Source organism: Protomyctophum bolini, assembly GCF_963924005.1.
Source record: "Protomyctophum bolini genome assembly, chromosome: 2".
Classification (NCBI taxonomy): Eukaryota; Metazoa; Chordata; class Actinopteri; order Myctophiformes; family Myctophidae; genus Protomyctophum; species Protomyctophum bolini.
Window position 1 is genome coordinate 2,233,301 of NC_137863.1, and position 25,961 is coordinate 2,259,261.

Genomic DNA, 25,961 nt, shown 5'->3' on the forward strand with positions numbered 1-25,961 from the left:
TCTAACAAGCTCGTAGCGCGGCACCGAGTGCCGCGCTACGAGCTTGTAGATCTGCTATTTTTCAATAGCTAAAGCATAACACAATGCTTAAAACACCAGAATGGGTTCCCGCCCAGAATGGGTTAAACGTGGCTGTATTATACACAGGGAACAGAACAGTGACCTTCCCAAAGAGAAAACAATAAAGGCCTATTTCATACTACATGACGTCACCGAGCCGCGGTGACGTCACTGAGCCGCGGTGTTGTCACTGAGCCGCGGTGGGTATATAAGCCAGTGGTGTTCAACCCTGTCAAGGCCCATTAATGTATTGGACATTTTGAGCCACAGAACCACCGTTTGACGACATTTAGATTTAGCCTCTCAGACCCAGAACTACAGAAGATGTTGTCATCATCGTTAGGATGAGGCCACTAGTATCCATGCCGATTAAGGAGAGATCAAACAGGCAAAACGATCAAAATAAGAATTCTCCTACATCGTCTATTGTGTAGAGACTTCTTGTTAATTAAGTCATGCAGATTTAGCATGAACTCTTGAGCCGGGGACCTGGAAAACCCTCAAGGACCACTGGTGGTCCCCGGACCACTGATCCGTTAAGAACCAGGTGTATGCTATAAGCGACTCGACGCTAACCCCCAAACACATCTCTCTGGTTTTGTTTGTTTTTGTAACTAAACCACCGTTTCGGTGGTCTCACCTTATCACCTAAAACTAAGAGTATGAATTGATAAAACCCATGAGCCAGGCACACACCCTGCATGAACCACTGAAGGAGAGAGAGAGAGAGAGAGTGGGATATCACAACCAGCTTTTAATAACCCCCCTCCATCCCACACACACACACACACACACACACACACACGGGCCTACTACCAGTCCAGTCGCCCGCCCCACCTCTGCCCCCTCTCCCACCCTGGGGGGTGGGTGGCTTTGAATTTACACATCGTCCAAAGTACATGGTGGTAGTGGGGTGGCGGTAGTGAGCAGGGGGGGGTTAAAAAGAAGACTAACCCCCCCCCCCCACACCTAACGGCGGTATAAGTGTGTTTTCAATCGCTGTAGTAGTCCACTAGTTGGCGCTCCCATTTTGCGAGCGCACGCGACACACACACCCTCCTCGTCCTCCTCCTCCTCCTCCTCCTCCTCGTCACTCCTGGGCGATGCTCCTCAGGACGTACTTCACCGTGTAGGCGAACGCCGCGAAGCCGACGATCACAAACAGGTTGGCCAGCGCGCCGCCTAGGAGTCCGTGGTTGCGATTGGCCTGCTGCTGCTGCTGGCCGGCGGCGTGGGCGGGGTTACCGGCGGCGGCCGCGGCGTCCCCGGCCCCGCCCCCCAGGGGGAGGGGGGCCCCGTTGAGGGCGGGCACTAGGCCGCCGTAGTGCGCGTGCTGCGGGTGGTCGCCGTCGGGCACCACGTCGGGGAGGGGGAGGGGCTGGGTGCGGGCGTTCAGCTCCTCCTGGGCCTTCTGCTTCTGCTTCATCTCCTGAGACAATTAAATACTAGTTTTAATATAAATATAGGTTGGCGAAGGGGCCTTTCTGTGTGGAGTTTTTGCATGTTCCCCGTGTCCCCTAGGGTAGGTACCCTCACAAAAAACATGCAGTAATCCTGGTCTCTATACTGCCTCCCCCTGGCTAGCCGGGGCGCCTGATGGAGGGGAAAGGAACTGGTTGGAATAACGTGTTCCTTCCACGCGCTACGTCCAACCAGGGAAACTCCCCCCTGTCAGGTCTAAATGAGCAACACTCAGGCATGAAGGGAGCATGAGTTCAAGTCCGTTGCTCTCCCCTTGTCCCCCATATATGGGGACTAGGTTGGTCTCCCCTTGTCCCCCATATATGGGGACTAGGTTGCTCTCCCCTTGTCCCCCATATATGGGGACTAGGTTGCTCTCCCCTTGTCCCCCATATATGGGGACTAGGTTGGTCTCCCCTTGTCCCCCATATATGGGGACTAGGTTGCTCTCCCCTTGTCCCCCATATATGGGGACTAGGTTGGTCTCCCCTTGTCCCCCATATATGGGGACTAGGTTGGTCTCCCCTTGTCCCCCATATATGGGGACTAGGTTGGTGGAGGGTGTGTAGAGCCCAGGATCACATTAGATGATTGACACAGGGGTGAAAAATGAGTTACAAAATCGTGGGATAAAACGTATGCCTCATTAAAAAATATGCCTCATTGGTCGGTTGGTTGGAGCGACCAATGAGTCTGCAGCGAGAGGAGGAAGTCAAGAGGAATCCTGAAGGCATCGCCGCTGACACTCAAGCGACTACTGGCCAATCACAGCTTTTTCCGGGACTTCCGTCGACATTTTGCCAAACGCTAATCTGGGCAATTATGTTTTCTGGGCAAATTATGTTTTATGTGCCAGTGTTCATTTTTAGTTGGTTCAGTTCAGTTCAGTTTATTTTCGGAAGGAGGACATACATTCATACATTGCACACAGTTTCCATCTTTTTATCCTTTTTTTTTTAATGCTCATGTCCTGTCCGTTCCGAAAAAGGGTCAGGGAGAAGCCATAGGCCCCTGGAGTCCATTTTTGCAGGTGTAGCAGAAATGGACTTGGTTACGTCTAGACTAAAACTAAATAGTTTAAGGTGCCTAGGCAGGCCTGGTGTGTTGAAAGGTTAGATTTAGGGTTAGTAATAGTCAGACCAACGTTTCCTGATCTCAGCCAGTCGGCTCCAGGTGAGCGTTGGGGTGATGCGTGATATTAACCTGCCGGTTGATTATCGCTTGATTTTCATTCAAATCCGCTAGTTTTACCAAACATGCAGTGTTGATTTCATCGACTAAAACTATGACGAAGATATTTTCATCGACTGCCTTTCTTTCCCACTGATAAGACAATTTCGTCAACAACAAAAAAACCTAGATGTTGGGGAGGTTGGGATCAATTTATGTTAGGTAGCGTTCGGATGGTGCACTCTGAAAATAGCACGACAACATGTCGTGAACTTGTAAAAGGTTCATACTTACATCGACTACATCGGGAAACAGCTCACAAAACACTTTGTCCTTGAGGTTGAAGGCCAGGCTTTGGGCTGACAGTTGTCTTTTCTGAAAGAAAAAAAAAAGAACACGTTAAAACAAACGAGACGCCAAACAATAGGCCTCGTGTGTGAAGCGGTACAGTGCAGTACAGTGCAGTACAGTACAGTACACCATGTAATAATGCACTCACCGTGTAGTCGGAGGTCTCGATGCTGCCCAGGGTGGGGCCTTTCTCCACCATGAAGCTGAGCAGACCTGTGAGGATGGTGGACACGGACCATGCTGGGTTCCATGTGTCTGGGTGGAAGTCTGTGATGGACAGACATAGCCTGGGGGTGGCACAGATAGATACAGACTGTTATTATTATTATTTTAACCCATTTAGACCGGAGATTGATTCTACAAAATGTCTTCTAAATCCCGACAGTTTACTGAAAAACCTCATTCAAGATTCAAGATTCAATAATTTATTTGCCATGTCAACAAGTTGATAGGAATTTGTCTTGGTTCATACTCAACATATACACTATACAGACTACCATAGATACACAAACAAGAAGGACCGTACAATACAAAAACCAGCAGCATAGGAAATTACATTCAGTTTTTTATAGTGCTATATGCATATGAATGATATATTTCTATATCAGTGGTTCTCAAACATTTTCATGTCAAGGACACCCAAAAATGGGCCGCCGACCCCCATCTGAAAAATATGTTGTTCCAGGGACCCCCCAGAAGCAAAGATTTGAGTTAAAAACGTTCGTTCTGAAAGAATATATTCAAACATTTGGGCCACATTTTCACGATAGCAGACCTACAAGCTAATATGAGCTTGTAGATCTGCTATTTTTCAATAGCTAAAAGTACAACATAATGCTTAAAAACAGTTAAACAATTAAAATAATTTTCCAAAAGTATGTATACTTGTATACAAAGAAGTGAAAATATCACAAATGAATTGCATTTTTACAGTGCTTTTTCCAAGTGCTGAAAGTCCTCACATCCCACATTCACACACCAAGTTGGTAAGCAAAGTAGCACCGCCACCGACCGAGGCAACGTGGGCTTCAGTGCCTTGCCCAAGGACACGTCGACATGTGTATACAGGACGAGCCGGGGATTCGAACCGCCGACCCACAGATGATCATTGCTCTGCTCAGCCGCCCCTGAGCAGACCTGCGAGGCTCACACGTTTGGAGCTTCTACTACATCTGCTATCTTCACTAGTTTGGGTCTTTTGGCTCTTGTTGAGCCAAAACGTTTTTTTGGAAGTTCAGATTGAAATATGTAGAGCAGGAGCGTGTTCCAGGAGAACACAACGTTCAGACTTCAGAACAAAGAACAGAAGCTTAACCAACAAAAGGTTTAACAAGACCAGGCACGTCTAGCTTCTCTAGAAGCCGATTGGCTTCCATCTGGCATTCGCCTAAAACTTCCAGGGGCCAAAACAAAAGCAACAGGTATAAAGTTCTCCTTCGTGCCTGTAGCTTATCCAGGCTCTAAATGCCGATAGGAGGAGGAGGTAACTTGTCACCTGACTCACTTGTATTCATAATTTATTATACAACTTTCTGGAAAAGTTATGAATTATAATGTTACACTGATACCTTGAACTGCCGTCCTGTTGTAATGTTCTATGTGTACTATGTGCCTTTTTCTACTGTGTTTTTGTGTTTCATGTTACCTGCCTGTGTTTATGCCTTGCTGTAAACCAAATTGCCCCACGGAGACAAACAAATAAATGAACCTGAACCTGATTAGAGTTGCGTAGAAAACAGAACGATGCCATTGTTCTTATGAATCGAAACAGAACGATGCCATCGCTCTTATGAATCGAAACAGAAAGATGAATTATGAATCACGTAGTGTGTGTAATCTCTCGTGGTGGCAGGCCAGGCAGGCATAGCAAAACTTTTATTATATTTACTTGGAAATAAATGCATTTCACCAGATATGGGAGAAAAAAAGGCTCATCTCTTGACGTCTATCAGTGAGAGATGATAAGACAGCTGAATGTACCCTTCTGCCTGTAGTGTTGTACAGTGCTGTAAATATAGGTGTTCAATGTAATAAGACAGCTGAATGTACCCTTCTGCCTGTAGTGTTGTACAGTGCTGTAAATATAGGTGTTCAATGTAATGAGTCCCAGGATGCAGGGATAGTCTTTTATGAGTCCCACTTCAACAACGGTAGGAATCATATTTTGCAATTTTTATTTTTATAAATTGCAGCATTTAACTCCCATTTCATCTTATATGATTATAATGTGGTTATATTCATGTAGAAAACAGAAATAAATGTTTATTATAACTGAAGCTAGCAAAATAAACTAGAATAAAAAAACAATGTAGGCAATGATAGAGACTGCCCAAAGGAGAGGATTAAAACCCATTTTGGGGCGGGAATCCCTTTTGGTAAAATCCCTTTTGGTGTTAGCATTATGTTATGCTTTAGCTATTGAAAAAGAGCAGATCTACAAGCTCAAAGCGCGTCACCGAGTGGCGCGCTATTACGAGCTTGTAGGTCTGCTATTTTTTAGAATCTGATCTCAGGTCAGAATGGGTTAGGACGGTCGTTCTCAGTAAACAGAACTACCAAAGTTCACACAACGTGTCTCGAACGCGATGCGTCGATTGTGATCTTGTATATAAATCTGTGATTTACGGAATTCGACACCAGGGTGCAACCTAAGACTAAATCAGCCTATTATGGACGCACCCCAAAGAAGAATTTGCACTCGCACAAAAAATACTCCCCAATGATATGTTTTTGTAGAAAGAACGAACAGATTAAATTGGTTGTAGATTTCCGAGGCCTGCAGGCTGGCTGTGGCTGACACTGGGGGGAGAATTCAGTGGATTCACAATCACTGTCTGGATCCGTGTGAGACAGTGTTGTTTTTGGCAGCACATTTCTATTTTAGTTTTAGTCTTTGTCTCTTGAATAGTTTTCATTTAGTTTTAGACACATTTTAATCACCCGGTTTTATTGTTAGTCTAGCTTTAGTCGACTAAATGTCATAAGATTTTAGTCGACTAAATCTACATGTGATTTAGTCGACTAAAATGTATTTTGGCGGGCCTTGATGCCCACAACGAGCTTGTAGATCAGCTATTTTCAGCATGCAACCAAGTGTAAAATGACTTATACTGGATCTCTTGTCCACTATAGTCCCTTCCTGACATTTTAGTCTAGTCTTTATTTGTTGACGAAATTGTCAGTATATTTAGTCTTAGTTTTAGTCATCATAGATCGTTTCCATTTAGTTTTCGTCAGTGGAAAAAGGTAGTCGACGAACATTTTTCGTTTTAGTCGACGAAAACAACACTGGTGTGAGGAATAGATCAGTCACAGAGGGATGTTGCTTGGTCCGCGGGCTTAATTATCAAGCTTCATGAATTCTCTATGACTTATCATTAGTCACCTTTTAAGCGTCGTACGAAGCCAACTCTTGTCGCGTCAAATCATGACAACAAACACAGTGTTTTGGGCCGAATTAGAATTAGAAAGAAAAAGAAAAACGGCAGGTTACAACAATTTGTTGTTTGTTTTTCTTCTTTGTAATTATTTGGTTTGGTCCAAAATATTGTGTTTGTTGTCATGATTTGTCACGACTCGAGTTGGCTTCGTACGACGCTTAAAAGGTCTTTAAATAATTACTTTTTTAAATGTCTATGAGGAAAAATGTATTGGGAATTATTTCCTGGGCCTGGCGTCATCATGAAAGGGGGCGGAACTGTGACACTATATTTCAACATTTTCTACAAAAATAACAGAAGCCACAATGAGTGACTCTTTCAGTAGAAAATACAACACGATGGGAACTATACGCACACAAATTGATTTCACCCACGATTTTACTTGTAAAACTGTGATCATGTGACAATAAAGATAATTCTGATTCAGCGATAGTCTCTTCGGTTGTTCTGACCCATGACTCTGACTAAGTAACAGGAAGCATTACTGACAGGAAACCGCATCGCTTTCGGTCAAGGAAGGCATGCCACAAAATTATTTCGTCGAGTAAGACAAAAAAAGTTCGTCGACTACCTTTTTTCACTGACAAAAACGAAATGAAAATGAATCTATGATGATTAAAACTAATACTAAATATAATTGACAATTTCGTCAATAAATAAAAACCAGACTAGAATGTTATAGGGAGGGACTAGTGGACAAGAGATCCAGTTTCATGCTAGGTTTGCATGCTGAAAATAGCAGATCTACAAGCTCACACAACGCGTCATAGATCTGCTATTTTCAGCATGCAACCAAAGTGTAAAATCAGCGACATCAAGGTCGACCGTCAGAACACATTTCCGTCGACTAAATCAACTGCAGATTTAAGTCGACTACAATCGTATGATGTTTTAGTCGACTACAACTGAAACTGGTGACTAAAATGTGACTTTAACCCATTTTGGGGTGGGAACCCCTTTGGTGTTAGCATTATGTCATGCTTTAGCTATTGAAAAATAGCAGATCTACAAGCTCATAGCGGGCCACCGAGTGGCGCGCTATGAGCTTGTAGGTCTGCTATTTTTGAAAAATCGAAGAACGACTGACATAGAAACATAGCTTTTTCAGAAAACTGTCGGGATGACATTTATAGAATCTGATCTCAGGTCAAAATGGGATAAAACCAAATGAAGATTATTCAAAAAGACTAAAAATGAGCCCCGTGTTCTTACCTTGTGTTGCACTTGAATCTCCCGTTGGGTGTGATCATGTAGATACTGGGAGGCTTGAAGGGGAATTCCCGCGGGAATATGAGTTTTCCGTGGTAGTATCCCCCTGTGGGGAAGGACAGAGTCTTGTATAAATAATTAAATATGAGTTTTATGTGGTAGTATCCCCCTGTTGGGAAGGACAGAGTCTTGTATAAATAATTAAAGGACAATACTAAAAGGCTTTCTTACCTTTCTTTGTAGTTGTTACGTCCCCACCAAAGAGGTCCAGGTGTTATTTTGTGCAAAAGCTCCTTATTGGCTGTTTCCTCTACCATAAGCCCTACATGAATTGCATTGAATTGAATGGGAATTGAATGGGGCTATGGGGTGTTGTGCTAATTCGCTTATTTCCATCGCTCAAAATTATAATTATTTTGTATATATCCTCTCTTCATAATGTAAATAATATCCCAAGCGGCACACTTTACTACTTATTTAGATGGAAATAAGCGAAGTAGCATAACACCCCATAGCCCCATTCAATTCCCATTCAATTCATTGAGGGCCTATGGTAGGGGAAATAGTCAATAGGCCTAAGGAGTTTTTGCACAAAAAAACACCTGGACCTCTTTGGTGGGGACGTAACGACTACAAAGAAAGGTAAGAAAACATTCTAGCATGGAATTATCCTTTAAATATTAGTTTTTCGTGGTAGTATCCCCCTGTGGGGAAGTCTCACAACAGTCACCACTAGCATCCACAGACAGAGATTATTAAAAGTTAATCGCTCCAGACTAGGTTTTACATTTGATGTACTTAACCAGGAGTTGTAGTACAGTAGCCACGGGGTAATCTAAGCGGTGGATATTGCTCTTGTCTTCATGTCTTTATGTATGTAAATTGTCTTGTTCTTTGTGTTTATGTCAAATGTGTGTATATTATGTGTTCCGCATACTTGGCTGCTGGGTCGCTGAACACATTTCAGTGTGAATTAATTGACAATAAAGTACTAGATCATATCATTTCATATCATATCATATATCATATATAATTTCCTTTCCATGTACCGTCGCTGTACAAAAACTTAAAAAGTGTTACTTTTCACAAGATGCTAAAAGAAAACAAGATCTAAAGATTTAGTCTTTACATTTATGCTTTTCAATAATTACACATTTATAAAACTCACACACAAATTAGCTTGACTACTCATAAGTGTCGAAGTGGTAAAGGTTAAAAATGAACCCATATTATTATTATGGCGTTAAGTATTACCTTCGTAGGGCGTTTTCTCTGGACCTCTAACAACATAGTGCCTGGAAAAGACAGAGAAGAAATAAAAATGGTCAATGAAATGAAGTTTCTGTTAGTCAACGGTTGGATTATTTTACAGCGAGGAGGCCAGACCTCTAATAAGAGAGGCGCGTGTGTGTGTGTGTGTGTGTGTGTGTGTGCGCGTGTGTGTGGGTCTGCTTGTACGAAGATAATGAAAAATGCTGGACCCATCTGCGCCACATTTCCTGTGCACACACACACACACACACACACACACAGCCAGTAGGCAAACCTCTATGCATGCCTTTCTCAAATATGTTTTCCATTTCTTTTGAGATATTTCACTTTTATTTGATCATGGCTTATAATAATAAAGAAAGACTCAGGCTAAAAATGTGCCCACATTTGAAGATGATATCAATATACTGTCATCTATATACCCAGAAATAAAAGTATCAAAGCTAAGCGCCTTCATTGTCTTCAGAGTAAACTAGAATGCTATCTGGCCCTGAACAGAGAATACACAGTGGCAGAATACCTGAGCACCGTGACCGACCCAAAACAAAGAAAAAGCTTAACTAGGTACAGACTCAGTGAGCACAGTCTCGCGATCGAGAAAGGCCGTCATAGGCAGACCTGTATCCCGAGAGAAGACAGACTATGCACCCACTGCACACTAAACGAAGTGGAAACCGAGCTACACTTCCTAACCATCTGTCCATTGTACCAAGACATCAGAGACACATACTTCCCACAGATTACAACCACACACAGAGATTTTGAAAACATGACCAATGACAAAAAACTCCCATATCTGCTGGGCGAAGTACAACAATGTGCAAACACAGCAGCAAGATTTGTGAGTTGCTGTGATAGGAGAAGGATATTAAATGGAACACAACCACCCCAAAGACTAATCATTGTGTATATTCCTGCACTATACCTGCATCGAGTGATCTTGGTACATATAATTTGATCTATTGTAGATTCTGACCTTCAAATGTACATCATTTTTGTTTTGATTGTATTGCTGTATTGCTCTTTCTGCTTTGGCAATGTAAACGTATGTTTTCTCATGCCAATAAAGCCCTTTGAATTGAATTGAATTGTCTTCAACCAGTCACTCCTCCTGGAGCTGCTGCCACTGGCAACGGATTGCGTTTGGCCTGCGGGATCAACAAAGGACTATCTATCTATTTATGGTGTTGTTCTGAAAGAGATGGTTTTCCTACAACATCCACGTGATGTCAGAGATGCCCATGGGAGGGAGCCACGGTGTTGTTGATACCCATTTAACCCATCATTTAGGCCTGACGTCGAAATCCTGACAGTTTTCTGAAATATACTGCATGTTTCTACGTCAGTGGTTCTCAAACATACCCAAAAATATATGACATTGGCCGTCGACCCCCATCTGAAAATATGTTGTTCCAGGGACCCTCCCAGGAGCAAAGTTTTTAGTTAGAAACTTGCTCTGTAACTATATATATATATATATATATTCAAAGATTTCAGGCACATGTACATGTAAGGACATGTACAAAAGACAATCACCACACTAGGACATGTACACAAGCAGCCAGTTTGTCAATGACGGGATGATGCCTACCCTAGGGGACACGGGGAGAACATGCAACTCCAGGGTGTTCATTTATTTATGTGCATTTGTGTGCATAGACACATTTTGCACCTCAGATTATTACTTTATGGACGTGTGCACTTTGGGTACATACAGAACTCTGTGCACTCCAGGCTAATCATTCTCATTTAAAAGGTGACCTTGTGACAAAATATCAGAGCTGCATGGTGGCTTTGTTAAATCTGCTGATTACATAACGCTTGTTTGAAGTTTGGTTTCGAGTTCAAGGCCTCAAATGCCCCCAAAGCAAGCAAGCAAGCATGTGCTACAGGTCATATCTGGGCCGACCAGCTCACCATTAGGCCTGTCACAATTAGTACATAGTTGCATAATAATCGCAATTATTTTTGCATAATCATCATAGGTAAGGTAAGGTCATTTTATTTTTAGAGCGCCTTTCAAAATAGTCGTTACAAGGTGCTGTACAATAAAACAAAAGGAATAAAACAAGAACATCTCAATCCAAAAATAAACCAACAATGAAATAGGAAACAGAGCAACAAAGACAGTACCTAGAAATAGATAAGATAAAACGGTACATAGAAATCACTGGAGCAAAGCCAAAATGTTTGCGGTACAAATGTGTTTTCAGTATAGCTTCTTAAAGATGCCAACAGACACAGCGTTTGTAGTGGTAAATCTTTCCACAGAGTTGGTGCAACAAATTTGTTTGTATGTTGAAAGATTCTCAAACTATTTTCCCAAAATAGCTAAATATATCTGATCTACAAGCTGACAACGTTGTCACGAACACCTCGTAACACGTTAAAGCTTGTAGATCTGACAGCTATTCTTTTTTACATTTCTTTTGAAAGTAGAAAGAATATTGAATGACAGTGATTTCTTTGTAAATTTAAAGTTATTTGACATTATGTGCAGTGTTTGATTAAGAAGTAGGGATGCACCAAAAGGGAAATTCTTGGCCGAAAACCGAATAAGGAATATAATAATATTATACATATTTTTTCCTTACCATTAAAGCTGCCTGATTTATGGCAAAATAAATGGTTATGGCAAAACTTAACTTAAATACTAATCACTATTATGGGTCCATAAAACATTTATTCAGCCCTTTTGAATGCATTTAATTGCATACACTATTCTGTGATGTATTTTCTGCCTATTCGGGCCGAAACCGAATAGGAAGTAATATTCGGTGCATCACTATTATGAAGTCTAAAAGGCAAACAGAGATTCTATTCAGAGTCTATTAATTTGGTCCGATGTTTAACGCAGACAATGAAATTCGTTTTTTCTTTCTTAATAATTTTTATCCCACGATTTTGTAACCCATTTTTCACCCCTGTGTTAAATATCTAATGTGATCCTGGGCTCTACACACCCTCCACCAACCTAGTCCCCATATATGGGGGACAAGGGGAGAGCAACAGACTTGAACTCATGCTTCCTTCATGCCTGAGTGTCCAAGTTGCTCCTTTACACCTGACAGGGGGGAGTTTCCCTGGTTGGACGTAGCGTAGCGTGTGGAAGGAACACGTTATTCCAACCAGTTCCTTTCCCCTCCATCAGGCTGGCCAGGGGGAGGCAGTTTAGAGACCAGGATTTCTGCATGTTTTTGTGAGGGTACCTACTACCTACAATTAGTTAATGTAATAATAATAACAATAATAATACTTACCATTCCAGAATGTTGGAGGGCAGAGGTTCTGCACAGATGTATTAATATTAATAATACTTACCATTCCAGAATGTTGGAGGGCAGAGGTTCTGCACAGATGTAATAATAATATTAATAATAATACTTACCATTCCAGAATGTTGGAGGGCAGAGGTTCTGCACAGATGTAAGGCACCGGGTCTTTCTTTATGCGGAGGTAATCCTGTTTTAGTCTCTGCGTGGCCGTGGTTGGAGCTCTCTTGTTCCCGGTGCTGTTCATCTGTTGGAACAACAACAAAAGAAGGGGAGCCGTTTCAACAACTCTTCACGTGACCAGAGGAGTTTCATTCACACACAGATAATAACACCCACCTGCTACTTGTTAACCACTTTAGGCCTGACTGACGTCAAAATTTAAGCTTTTTAAAATGTATTTTTTTCTGAAAAACCTCATGTTTCTATATCAGTGGTTCTCAATATTTCATGTCAAGGACCCCAAAAATTAAATGTAATTGGCAATTCGCAGACCCCCCCCCCCCCCCCCATCTGAAAATATGTTGTTCCAGGGAGAGACACCCCGGAAGCAAAGATTAGAGTTAACTCGGAAAGAATATATATTCAAAGATTTGAGGCACATTTTCACGATTTTTCAAAAATAGCAGACCTACCAAGTTCATAGCGCGGCACTCGGTGCCGCGCTATGAACTTGTAGATCTGCTATTTTTCAATAGCTAAAGTATAACATAATGGGGCCGTGTCATCATCATAGAGACAAAGATGTTCAGTCAAGTGTAACACCCGAGAATCTAACCCAGGTCTGCCGGCGTGGAAAGCCAACATCTTAAGTTCTTAACCCATTCTGGGACGGGAACCCCTTTTGGTGTTTTTAGCAGATCTACAAGCTCGTAGTGTGGCACAGAGTGCCACGCTACGAGCTTGTAGATCTGCTTTTTTTTAAATATATTGTGAAAATGAGGCGCAAATCTTTGAATAAAAATTCTTTCAGAGTGAATGTTTTTTAACTCAAATCTTTGCTTCTGGGCGGGTCCCTGGAAAAACATATTTTCAAATACAGATAATTTCCGAGCACCACTGACATAGAAACATAGGATTTTCAGAAAACTTTTAGGATTTCGAAGACGACATTTTTTTCTAAATGAGCTATGCCAAGGATATCCGTGTGATTGGGGGGAGATATTAGAATTGTAGGCAATCAGTGTGAGGTTGAACTTGTTGTGAGCTACACAATAAGCTCACAGCGCCGTGCTCTGAATGAGGGAGGAAATGGACATTCAGATTTTATCCATGGTGCTTTTGTAACATTATAGTACCTTTTGGAGTCCCCCAGTTATCTTAACTGCTGTGGGGACTGAATTTCCCCCCGGCAGGATCAATAATAACTGTCTGTATCTATTCTGTCATGAATTATGATTATGGGACTGACCTTCATCTGATTGACCCAGTTAAGTATACATTATGTAAATGTATTGTGTTGAATCAGTCATTTTGCTGTGTAAGCAAAAAAAAAAAGTGACGCCGCGACACTCAACTAATTCCTGTTTGTGTCCTTGTCTAAGTATCTTCTGGTCAGGTCATGTGTCCAATATATTCTGTGTGTGTGTGTGTGTGTGTGTGTGTGTAATAAACTTCTGAAACTGCATGTGATACACACCCCCCCCCCCACCACCCCCCTGTGATACATAGTTATCACATTTTTAAGATATCTCAATTGATGTTGTCATTGTTGTGATTGATGAGATCCGAATGGAAACAAGACCGCAACCGCAAGGTCTTTCTTTGGTGCTTTACTGTACCCTGTAGTAATGCTTTTTATTGTCTAATAAAAAATAATCAATCAATGCACGCATGGAAGGGACTCAACTTTAACATCACTCACCACTAATAAATACAATAATAATATAATACATGACGACATGTCCAGTACAGGAGCAAATGTTAAAAAAATCAGACCCGTCTGAAGTGAGTGGTGCAACAGTGAAACTTGGTGACAATATGCTATTTCCGTGCTCGGACACAGGGACACACACAATATTCCGTGCTCGGACACACACACATAGCTGTCTATAGGAGTGGTTGCACCACTCAGGGACACACATAGCTGTCTATAGGAGTGGTTGCACCACTCAAAAAGGGCAGACTGACATATTAATTTGATAACACAACTACCCTGGCTGTACCGGTATACATTTATTTCAAGTAACCAATTAATTCCTACAAGGACAGTCTACTAGCAATGAGCATTTATTTTAGATACATACACATACCTAACATGTACATAACATTATTATTATTATTATTATTAACAATGGCTGATGCTGTTCCAATAATTTAGCAGATGAACGTGATCATGTTGTCACTTCCTTTATGTGTCATTATTTCTCAATGCTAACCAACACCTCCTGTAGCTGCAGCTAACAAACATCTATACACACCAAAAGACATGTTTGTAAACCAACGTACATTAAAAGAATAAATAAGGTGACATTGGAGGGAGAGGTCCCATATGGATGCTATACGTATGTTAGTGTTATTCTAATAGTTGACGACGTCAGTCAGCCATGCTAACTAGGCTAGCAGGGTTTTTTTTGACAGCTCCTCCTCATTAAACCACATAAGCTTCTTCGGCTAGTCGGAAATAGCAGATCCACCAGCTCACTGAGCTGTGCTCATGCTCAGATCTGCAAGCTGTGAGCTTGCAGATCTGCTATTTCGGGAAAAATGCGTAAAATGTTGGGGGGGGGGACGTCGAAAAAATGTTCTGAATGTTGTGGGAATTTTTTTGCAACAACATTCAACATTTTGGTCGGTCGGGAAAAATAAATGTGTAAACGCCGTATTTTATGTTTAAAATAATAAATGCACAAAACATGTTACCGGCACGGCTAGGGTTGGTTGAATGATAAGCAGCTAATGATAATGACGCCGACTGTACTCTCCTACTGTCTGACTGTAGGCCGGCGTCTGTTAGTGTTAGCCACTAGGCTAGGCTAATATAAACACCGTTAGTGTTAGCCGACAGGCTAGGCTAATAATAAACACTGTAGGCTAGGCTAATAAACACTGTTACTGATAGCCACTATAGGCTAGGCTAATAAAACACTGTTAGTGTTAGCTGCTAGGCTAATAAACAACGAAGCTCGAGCGGTGGCGGACCGGCGGCGAGCTAACAGCAGGCAGCCACAAACATTCCGCTTCCTAGGAATCTAAACTAAAAACAGACATGCTAACAAACAACACAACACGCCCCGTACCGTACCTCTCCAGAGAGCCCGACGACAGTGGACTGGTTTGGGGGGCTGTGTTAAAGAGACCTCCCCAGATGAGAAGCGGTTGTTTTGGTTGTCAGATATATTCCAGACGGGGGGTGAGAGAGATAGGAAAGATGAAAGATGAAACGAGGACAGCAACAGCAGCACTGAACCAACCAACCAACCGACCAACGACGTAGCGTTAGCCTGTTAGCTTAGCTTAGAGAGAAGAACTAACTCACACACTTCCGCTTTGTGGTTGTGGTAGGTAGGTACTAGGTTGGTGTTGTGGTGCTGTAGTACATCACCGCCCCCTGGTGGTATGTTGTATTCGTTGTCACTGTCTACTCTCCACTGTTTTCTTCAGAATATGTATGACACTGATTTAAGGAGATCACTCTAGGAGTTCAATAAAGGACAGTGGTTCTCCTTAAATTAATATTAAAATAATAATCATTAAATATATAATGTTATCTTTCAACTTCTTGTTTATTTCCCAAAAATGACGATTGGGATTGTAGAAATATTATAGACCTTAATTGTCAAATGTTTAAGCATGTTCTAGTTATGAACTTATATGTATAGGCCTACCTTACTTTACTTACATTTTCCAAATGTTTTTCAGCTGTTCTTGTTTGCAGCTATGCCTTCCACCAGTGGTTCCTACACACCACAACATGGAACCACATTGACCCATACAAGGATTCATTTGGAACCCCTTCAAGGAACCCAGAGGGCCCTGGGCCGTATCCCGTGTAGCTGGCTGGATGATGAGGTCCCTGTAGCTGATCTCACAGGCTATATGAGGAATGAGGCTAGATCATTTGACTGCAACATGTTTTGTAATTATGATAATAACAGACATCATATACCTTTTGTGTCCTGTAACTGTTATCTGACTTTGTTTTCCTGTAAGCTCACCATTCACAGGAGAGCATTTAGGTGAGATGGGGGAGGGGGTGGATTCTCAAGTGCATCAAGCGGTCAAGGTTAAAAAATAATCACACCCATGTGAAGTGAGGGGCGCTCTTATCATTATACATCATCGAACATCGTCTCATGAACAACTGAATTTATGTGATTGGTTGGTTAAATTTATACGTCATATATGGCGGACATTTGAACAAATGTCTCCTTTCATTGTCAATGGCAAATATTGAGACATGTGGGGACCAAAAAGCCGTATAGAGGGACTATAGCGCCCCTCAAAATAAAGTTAAAGAGACAAAAAGTGGGTTGGTTAACTTGGTAATCAGGGGCGTCATGTTTCAATAATGATTGTGAGTGCTCAAAGTCCCGAACAAAAGCCACCTTATTAGCATTTTAATGCCCAAGTTGGGCGGCCCAACACCTCTTGCCCTCAATACGTGGGTGCATATTGGCTTATTATTTTAACCGTGGGTGTTTCAGCTACCAGGCACCCCCGGAGTCTCCGCGCCTGACTTGGTTGGGGTCTCATGAAGTTTCCACCGCGGGCAATTTCCCTCTCGTAGTGGCAGGTGAGGTTGTCTGCTTGCGCCGTGAGTTTCGCCAACGCTCCAAACAACCCCCCGAGGTGGTAGCGGAACTGATCCTCAACGTCCGAGTTGTCACCAAGTGGAACGACCGCCATCTCCTCCAGGAAGCCGCTGGCCGCCCCGCCGCCGCTGCTCATTTCTCTCGTCAGCGGGCCCCACTCCATGTCGTTTTTTAACGATTTGAGGAGGAGGTAATGCTCGTACATGTCCCTCTGCTTTCTGGGGCATTGTTGCTGGAGACCCCCCTCCAGCTGAGCGGAGGTCTGGCCCTCCACCACCAGTGGCACATCCATCAGCAGTCTGGGTACCATGATGGTTTCCTCCATGTTGTTGGCCACAGACATAAAGCGCTGCATCATGTGGAGCAGAGTGTGCTTATTGCTGGCTGTGTCGATGTTGATCCGCATCATGGTGAAGGCTGCTTGGTTGGCTTAGGGTTATTATATAATAACAGGTTGAGTCGCTTGACGTTGAAATTGTCGTTGCTTTATATAATAAAATGTCACATTCAAACGAACTCGTCTGAACAGTGACAATGAATTCCCCGCAGTGGTGTCAGATTAGAACTTATTAAACTGGGACGTTTAACCTGTGTGGTTATGGCAAGGTGGTCTACAAGAAAGCTAGCATGAAGGTATCTGGGTTGTAACTTAAGCCCAGATACCTTGGAGGGTAGAGGAGTCCTTGGAGGGTAGAGGAGTCGTATGTAACGGTATCTGGGTTCCTTTTGTGCGTAGGTAAGGGAAGATACCGTGGCCTCTGGCTTGTATAGGTTGAGGTGTACCTGCTGGGGAGCGGTTGTTGGATATGAAGTTATTGACAGTAGATTCTGGGGATTTGAGATTTTTAGGAGATTCCTGAGTGCATTTCTTTAAAAATCTCTCATACTAGGAGAGGGGCTGCTTTTCTTTTATACCGCTCAGGTCATCCTGATGATGTCAGAGTGACGTGTCGTCATTTCCATGTATTTGGAGATCCAGTTGATGATGTCAGTAGTATGTTTTAGCTCCATATATGGAGATTCACGCGATGAGGTCACTCAGTAGGGTTCCGGTGAGATCCAGGTATACTTGATGTCAGACGTAGGTAGATGTGTAGTCCATGCAGATGTCAGAACAATCGCTGTGATGTCAGAACAGGCCAGCTCCATATATGGAGACATAGGGGTGATCAGGGTCCAGAGCCCGGGGGGCAGAAGCCTTTGTGCCGGTTCTGGACAACCGGCTATCCGACGGACTCGACACCGGGCACTGCACTCCCTGTGGAGGGTGTGGAACGTGTGTGTCGAATTTGAAGACGCGCAAACGCGGGAAGCGAACGCAGCTCGTACATATTTGTTTTTTTTTAAGATTTATTTTATTATTTTTTTAAGTTAAGTTATTTTTAAGTTAAGTTTTTAACTTAGCCATAACCATATAAGGAGTCCCCAAAGCAGCTATACGTCCAAATATGGAGTGTGTTGCATCAAGCTCCATATATGGGCACAAAGGGGGGACACACGGACAGACACACACACGCACACACAGACAGACATGATCTGCTAGGTCTCATAGTAAGTGCTCACTGCGTTCGCAACAATGTACATTGGTGATGGATGTACATTAATTGAAAGATAAACTGTATAATTATTCAAACATATCTTTATTGATATACTGTACATACTGTATATTGTTAACCCATTCATTCAGAGCGTGCAGGTGTCTTCTGTCAGAACCTATAAAACTACATTTATTTCTATCTTTATTTTATTTTGTATTGACTCTTATACTCTTACAGTATAACGGTTCACACGATGTTTCACTCTTACTGGGTTTGTTGAATCTTCTCCACCCCCAAGCAGGGATCAATAGTTATCTCATTTGATATTTTTTGTTTTGTTTTTACTTAGTATTCTGTGAAATACAGAGTATATCACATCGACATGTCTCATTGTGAATCATCCACCTTATTTATATGATTAAATAACATCAACATACCTTATCATAATGTAGCCTAAATGTACCTTATCTTATCATGTGATACAAATGCCATATACAGTATGTTAATGAAGGGTTAAAGCAGTGATATACTGTATAAACACGCACGCACAGACAGACAGAGCACATGTCAATACTAAATACTTCTGAAACATAATTCTTGACAAATAGTTTGGGGAGGTGTCCTAGATGTGTGCACACACCGGGGTAGACCACCTTTTAGACAATTAATTCCTGTGTTACAAAACAACCAAACCAACATAATTATAATGTAAATGCTCATTAGTTTGGAAGTGTTATTAGTGGACACCGTCTCTTATCAGCTTTTCATAAACCATGATATGGCAATATTAAAACAGTTTCAACTCGTACACATATGGATGACACGGTAGCAAATTACCATACCGTCATATACTGTCCTGTCGTCTCATGCAATTCGTTGCCTTAACAATGTTATATGTTGGATGTAAGTCAGCCTACACCATGGGGTGCCCACACGTTTTGACTTGAGAGCTACTTTCAAAATGACCAGCTCAACGAGATCTATATAGTTATACCCAATGAAAACATTATAATACCATTGCTGAAAATGGCTTTGGAATAGCGCAGCGCTGGCATTACATTTAAAACAAAAGCACTTGGAATGGGAAAGGGGAGAAATGGAATAGGTATAGGCCTAGAGTTGTATTTTTATTTCATTAGTAATCTACCGACATTTGTAATCTACCGACACAGCAACACTCTTGAAAACAAAGTATTGCATTATGGGTTTGAGCTGACAGGCCCTTTTTTTATGTCAGTCAATCAAAGTGGCAGATGCCAAAAAGTTAAATTAAATATTCTCGGGCATGTCATGTGATCTACCTGCACAGCCTTTGTGATCTACCTTTTGGGCACCCCTGGCCGTACACCTTGCAAAAATGGTCTATTTTGCTGTAACACACATACAGTAGCAGCTTCTGTCTAGTCCATGGAGGAGAAGAAGCCTAGAGTCAGGTTGGACCATATGTGACTGACTGTGTCACTTCACCCCAAACATTATGTTAATGACGTTTAGAAGATTTAGAACAAATTTCCTGGGGTTTTGTTAATGTGTGTAATATATGGTTTCAGATATTTTAGTATTTCATAGCATGCCTGCGACATCACAGGCACTGGTATCACTTCGTTCCTGGACTACATGTTGTCTCAGTAAGACCAGAGCCATTAGAGTAAGACGGAGTCACGACATTGAGGGGGCAGAAAACAGCCTGGTTCATGTACTCGGGCGAGCCCATATAGACTCCAATGCATTCCGTAAACTTGCGCTTGTCCCTTTTCAATAGAAGTCTATGTATGTAGACGAGCCTGCTGGCCCCATGAAGTGAACAGAGTTGTCGTAACTCTGTCTTACTCCATGGCTCTGAAGGCCTATTCATATAGTCTGGATCTTGGTCATTGTAGGAATTCAGCAATCCAGTCAAACCCTACTATAGGTTGGTGACTATAGGGCCTGTAGTCACCAACACCAACACCTCATTATTCTTCAGGCCATATAAGGGGTGCACATTTCAAATTTGTGCTATACTGTTATCTACTACAAATATACTATTAACATTGAGTGACTGCAGTGTCTTCCAGCGGTGAAAGAAAACGTCCCTTTAACTCTGGCAGCGGCTGAACTGGACACTCCGTCTCCTCAGCTTCTCGGGCCGGAGAGTCGCAAGGAGAGAAAACTGGCGAAAGACGTCAGCACAGGCGACCGTGGCGACGTCACCTGTAACAGGGGGACATCACATCGGAGTCGCCGCTGAATTAACCACATGAACCACCTGGCCTGGCCTCCTTATACTTTGGGGCGAGATTATTACTTGTACGCAAGCAGAGCGCGCAAGTATTGTGGTCGGCTGGACCAGAAGTAGTATAATATGTATGTATGGTAGACGTGGTTATAAATCGGCTTTTGATGGTGACGTAATTAAGATTACATACATGTATACATACATTACCTTTTACCCACCCGACATTGAAACATATCTTAAACACGTCTCCATCAACAGCCAATTATAAGTTATTCAATATACTACACCAGTCTATGCGATGTGACTCATTGAGAGCTTGTAGATTGGCTATATATGTTTGATTGAAATAGGGCTTAAAGGACAAATTGACTTATTTTCTATCAATTACACGAAGCCTTGAATTCATGGAGATTTTATAGTTTCTGTCGCATTCCAGAGCCGATAATTTGATGATCCAAGAGTCTCTAAAGTCCGGTTACCACCAGGGGCGTGCACGCATAGACATCAAACTTAAAAACGTACAGCATTTTGCGTCGAGCAAATTTGTTTATAAATCCATCCAGTCGTTACACCGCATCTCCACTAGCTATAAAGAGTGCTGGGGCTGCGCCTCGAAAATAGCTGATCTGCTATATTCGCTATTCTTTGTCCAAAAGTGCCCTCTTACGGGATTGAAAGTGGTACTAGATGAAAATGAGTGCCTATAAAGGAATACTGGACAACTCACCCCGGTGCGTGCCCGTTTTACCTCCCGGAGTTTTCACCAGTGAGGGGGATAACTTTGTAATATGCTATTGGCTGTTTGTATTATTTTTGGAAAAATATGAAAAGATACTCCTGTGGAAAGGCTATATTATTTTACTTATATTGACCCTATATAAACAATTTAGTATTATTTAGTATTATGTAAGGTTTTGCACACTCAAATGGTATACACTGGTACACTCAAAGCTTTTCATACATTATATTTGTACTTAGGCTGTTCTGCTGTCATGAACGTTTATAGTTAGAGAAATGCAAAGTCCAGCCGTCTGCTGTCCAGCCTCTCCCACCAACCCCTCACTGGGGGACATTCTGGGAGGAAAACAGAAACGGCGTGAGTTGTCTTGTTACCCCTAAAAAGTACCCTTTCCAGGCAGGGTGGCTCTGAGCTATCGGTTAAGTGGGCCCAAAAAGCCTGTCATCACTCACTGACTTTTTATTTAAAGATATTTTATTTTGCGGCTTACGCCTTTTATTGTTTTTTTTTTGAAGGGACAGACAGTAGGCTGACAGGAAACGGGAGAGAGATGGGGGGGGAAGACATGCAGTAAAGGCCGTGTCGGTCGGGCTCGGGAGTCGAACCCGCGGCACACTGCGACGGGACTACCAGTCGGGTGCCCAGACGGTTACGCCACCGCCTGGGCCTGACATTTTATTTAGACTAGGATCATATAGCTGTGCATGCATTAGCCTATATAATCGATTATATAGTATTATAAATGAATCACTATCTCAGTGTATTATAATTATCATAGTTGCAATACATTATAATACTTTATAGTGCATTATATAATCACAGTTATAATCCATTATAGTGTATTATCATAGTTGTAAAATACATTTAGAATACTTTATATTTAATTATAATCAGAGTCTCCTACTAATTAAGTCTCCTTTTGATCGATGACCCGGTGATCGAATGATTGGCTCAGGAGGAATGCGGTGAAATTAAAACCATCTCCATGAATTCATGAAGGCTTCATGGTGTGTTTAATTGATAGAAGATATAAGTCATTTCTTTATTTGTTCTCAATTCATGGAAATGGGCTACACCATGCAGTGGTGGCGGAGTTTGTTCTTTATTAGCCTCGGTCTGCATCAATCACTGCAGAACCCATTTAGTCTCCTTGTTTTAACACATTTTGGGGCGGGAGGAACCCCTTTTGGTGTTTTAAGCATTACGTGATACTTAAAATAGCAGATCTACAAGCTCATAGCGCGCCACCGAGTGGCGTGCTACAAGCTTGTATAGATCTGCTATTTTTGGGAAAAGATCGTGAGAATGTGGCGCAAATCTTTGAATTCTTTCAGAGTGACCGTTTCTTAACTCAAATCTTTGCTTCCGAGGTGGTCCCTGGAACTACATATTTTCAGATGGGGGTCCGTGGCCCAAATACAGATAATTCTGGGGGTCCTTGATGTGAAAAAGGCTGAGCACCAACTGACATATTATAGAAACACAGGGTTTTTCAGAATACCGTTAGGATTTAGAAGACATTTGTAGAATGGTTCCCAGGTCTATATGGGTTAAAACAGACACCACTGATTAGTCTCCAATGAGCTTCTATTCTCTACGTCGTTGAAGTCAGAAGGGGAAAGCACAGGAAGAGCTGCCTCCCGGAAAGGAAGTACCCAGGAAGGAACACCATAGTCAGCCGGTCTCAGACAGAATCGGACTTCCTCGTTCTGGTTCTGTGGGTTCCAGGAATACCTCTTATAGTTGTTTTGAAGGGAGAACGTTTTGAGGAAGCTTTTGACGCTCTGGATTAAGAGCGTCTGCTAAATGCCTGAATTGTAATTGTATATAGCGTCTCCCTCTGGGCCAGGATAGAACAGAACAGAACTGAACAGAACCGGGCCAGAACAGAGGAAGTGAAGGAGAGAGTGGAGAAGCATCCTTGTCACTGACTCACTGGTCCCAATTAAGGCATTTGTATTTTTGTCTTGCTCATCTGAAAACTGCCAATTATCACTGTTTGTCACTGTTTAAGCTTAGTGTGGTCACACTTTTCTCTGTCATCATGTATAATGTGAAAAAAAGAGCATGATATTTGTATTAATAAACTGCTTTTTCAGTACAGTATGTTTGGGCTGCTTCATTCTTTTGTAATAATCGTATTTGGTATTTGGTATAGGATAGATATTCAATGCAATTCGGCAATGCTTATGGAATAACTTACTGTACATTATTATTACACTGTGCAATTCATCTTGTAATTTACATAATATACTAATGATCTGTGTGTGTGTGTGTGTGTGTGTGTGTGCACACACACAATTTCTAGAGTGCAGATGGGCCCCGCCCAGATTCACACAGAATCAGATCAAAAGAGACTTAAAATGTACCCAAATTACCCCAAAAAGGAGATGGAAAAAGGTAAACTTCTTCTCAGACAAAGACAGCTCCGGGGAAAGTTTCCACAGTGTGCGTGAAACGAAAGCACAGAATGTGTCAGAGCCTAAAATACACCCTAAAGGAATACATCATACCCCGACAGAAAGAACAGAGTACAGGTAAAGAAGAGTATCGTAAGAATAGCCCGTATAGTGAGATGAGATCGACGGCCCAGAATGCTTCACTCACTCTCTCCCGAAATGAGTTCCTGTGCTTAACTCTTCGGCTGGCTCTGACGGAGGAGGTGGGAACGCCTGTATAGCAACAATAAACAAGCAGTGATACGTCAGTCAACCGTATATTCATTTGACTCGTGTACATGTTTTCCCTCCTTTTGCGTTTCCGTTCGTTATTTTCTTTGCCTTTCCGTGTTTGAGATGAGGAATGAATTATGACACCGAAGACATTTCTGGAGTTTTCAGTAGTGATAATATGGAAATGTTTATATGAGTTCACGTTTTTATTGATCCAAGAAAAGACACTGAATTATTCAAGGCATGTTTCCCTTCCCTAATACTGCTGCCGAAAACCTGAGACACAATTATTATAGATCTTAATTTCTTTTCTTATTTAAATAAGCAGCACCAGACTAAATATTGTGACATCGGCTGATGTTGTGACTTACAGTAGGCCTATTACTGTAGGCTTGAGTCAGTAAAGAAATGTGATTTTGAATACATAAATTATTCTACTGCGTTGAATAAGCCAAGTGCTAGCCCACGTTTTGTTATATAGAGTAAGAATACAGTGGCTTAAAAAGAAAGGCAACATTCTCCCAACATTTGTTTTTTTTGTTAAGTAATGTTTCCACTCATGTGTAAAGTCCACAGTCATGTTGGAAGGATGTTGCCGACAGTCAGCAGGATAATGAGACACAAATGAAAGCACACATAAGCAGAGGAAGCAGCGTTAATTAGTTCATCAAGAGTTTATCAGTTTATTCTCTGCATTTCACGTGTTTTTTTTTTCTTCCCCCTGTCCTTTTCTAGCGTTTCTAAAGAGAAGGAAGACATTATACCAAAAGATATCATATCCAAAACGCCAGCAACAGGGAGGGCGAGGGGGGTGTACACTACACTCCCAATATCTCCCCAGTACTGTACACCATTATGTAACATTAGCTCCGAGGACAATTTCCGAGACATCATTATTTTGGAAGAGAACATTATCAAGACAATTACTGTATAGGCCTAAACACACACACACACACACAACAGATCAGTCAGGCAGGGATATGATCCACGGTTGAATGCTGAGAGGCAGGCCTGTTTGGAGTCGATTCTTTAGAATGCACTATAGCGAATTATTTACAGCCTTAAAAAGCACCCTTTTATACAGTACCACTCCCCGTGTTAACACAGACACAGTACACACACTCACACACACACACACACACACACACACACACACACACACACACGCACACACACAAACAACACACACTCACTCACGCACGCACACAAACAACACATAACACTTCAGCCAGGAGTAATGTTCCCTAAAGAGTCTGGTCACAGCAGCTTCTTGTATGAATCTTCTACAGCGATACATTGAACTATCCTATATACTGTATATCTCTCAAGCTAAGTCACATTTCTTTTTCTTTTCTACTTTTTTGAGCAAAAAAACCAACAGTGTTTACACCATTTTGTCACTTTGTACAAAGCATGGTAAGACTATTAGTGCTGGATCTACTCTGAAAACAAAAACAAACCAAAACAAACAAAAATAAAACGTGACACCGTTATTATGACAATATTATTAGTCGACACTTTCCCTTTTCAAAAGTCTTTGGCGGAGGAAAACAAAAGCACGACATATAAATAATAAAAAAACATACGGTGTAGGAGCACCGTACTGTACTGTATGTGGTTCACGGATGGACGGATAGCAGAGAGGTCCAATTGTATACAAAGAAAATAAGAAAAGTACGGTATGTGAAAATATTATAAGGATTTAGTTAACAGGTATGTGTATAACGCATTTACACAAGAAATTCACAATGTGGTGGTAGATCAAAGTCACGTGAATAGGAGTGGCATTAGAACCGCGCTCCTAA

The 25,961-nt window shown here is 41.9% G+C and overlaps 3 protein-coding genes across 4 annotated transcripts in view; all 3 read right to left on the reverse strand.

The window, feature by feature from the left end:
* Positions 1–37: 37 nt before the first annotated feature.
* On the reverse strand, positions 38–15,709 carry ube2j2 (ubiquitin-conjugating enzyme E2, J2). Of its 2 annotated transcripts, none has more exons than XM_080791901.1 (7): positions 15,480–15,709; positions 12,352–12,482; positions 8,946–8,986; positions 7,695–7,797; positions 3,191–3,329; positions 2,986–3,066; positions 38–1,489 (listed from the first exon to the last, which is right to left on the reverse strand). In XM_080791901.1, exons 2-7 carry the CDS (start codon positions 12,480–12,482, stop codon positions 1,151–1,153), a joined length of 834 nt encoding a protein of 277 aa, XP_080648027.1. In that variant the 5' UTR covers positions 15,480–15,709; the 3' UTR covers positions 38–1,150. The 2 variants fall into 2 exon arrangements, with proteins under 2 accessions (XP_080648027.1, XP_080648028.1); XM_080791902.1 differs by having other exon boundaries at positions 15,475–15,709.
* Positions 15,710–16,831: 1,122 nt separating this feature from the next.
* Positions 16,832–17,398, reverse strand: LOC308326109 (mid1-interacting protein 1-like; the record flags this gene model as incomplete). Its single annotated transcript, XM_080778917.1, has 1 exon — positions 16,832–17,398. One exon carries the CDS (start codon positions 17,396–17,398, stop codon positions 16,832–16,834), a length of 567 nt encoding a protein of 188 aa, XP_080635043.1.
* A 3,156-nt stretch (positions 17,399–20,554) lies between these two features.
* Positions 20,555–25,961, reverse strand: part of LOC308334842 (arf-GAP with coiled-coil, ANK repeat and PH domain-containing protein 3-like) — a 118,166-nt gene continuing 112,759 nt past the window's right edge. Inside the window, exons 24-25 of the mRNA XM_080791716.1 lie at positions 24,092–24,156; positions 20,555–20,720 (exon numbers count right to left, since the gene is read on the reverse strand). Coding sequence (XP_080647842.1) covers positions 20,643–20,720; positions 24,092–24,156 — 143 coding nt within the window. The 3' untranslated portion in view covers positions 20,555–20,642. The remainder of the gene's footprint in view (positions 20,721–24,091; positions 24,157–25,961) is intronic.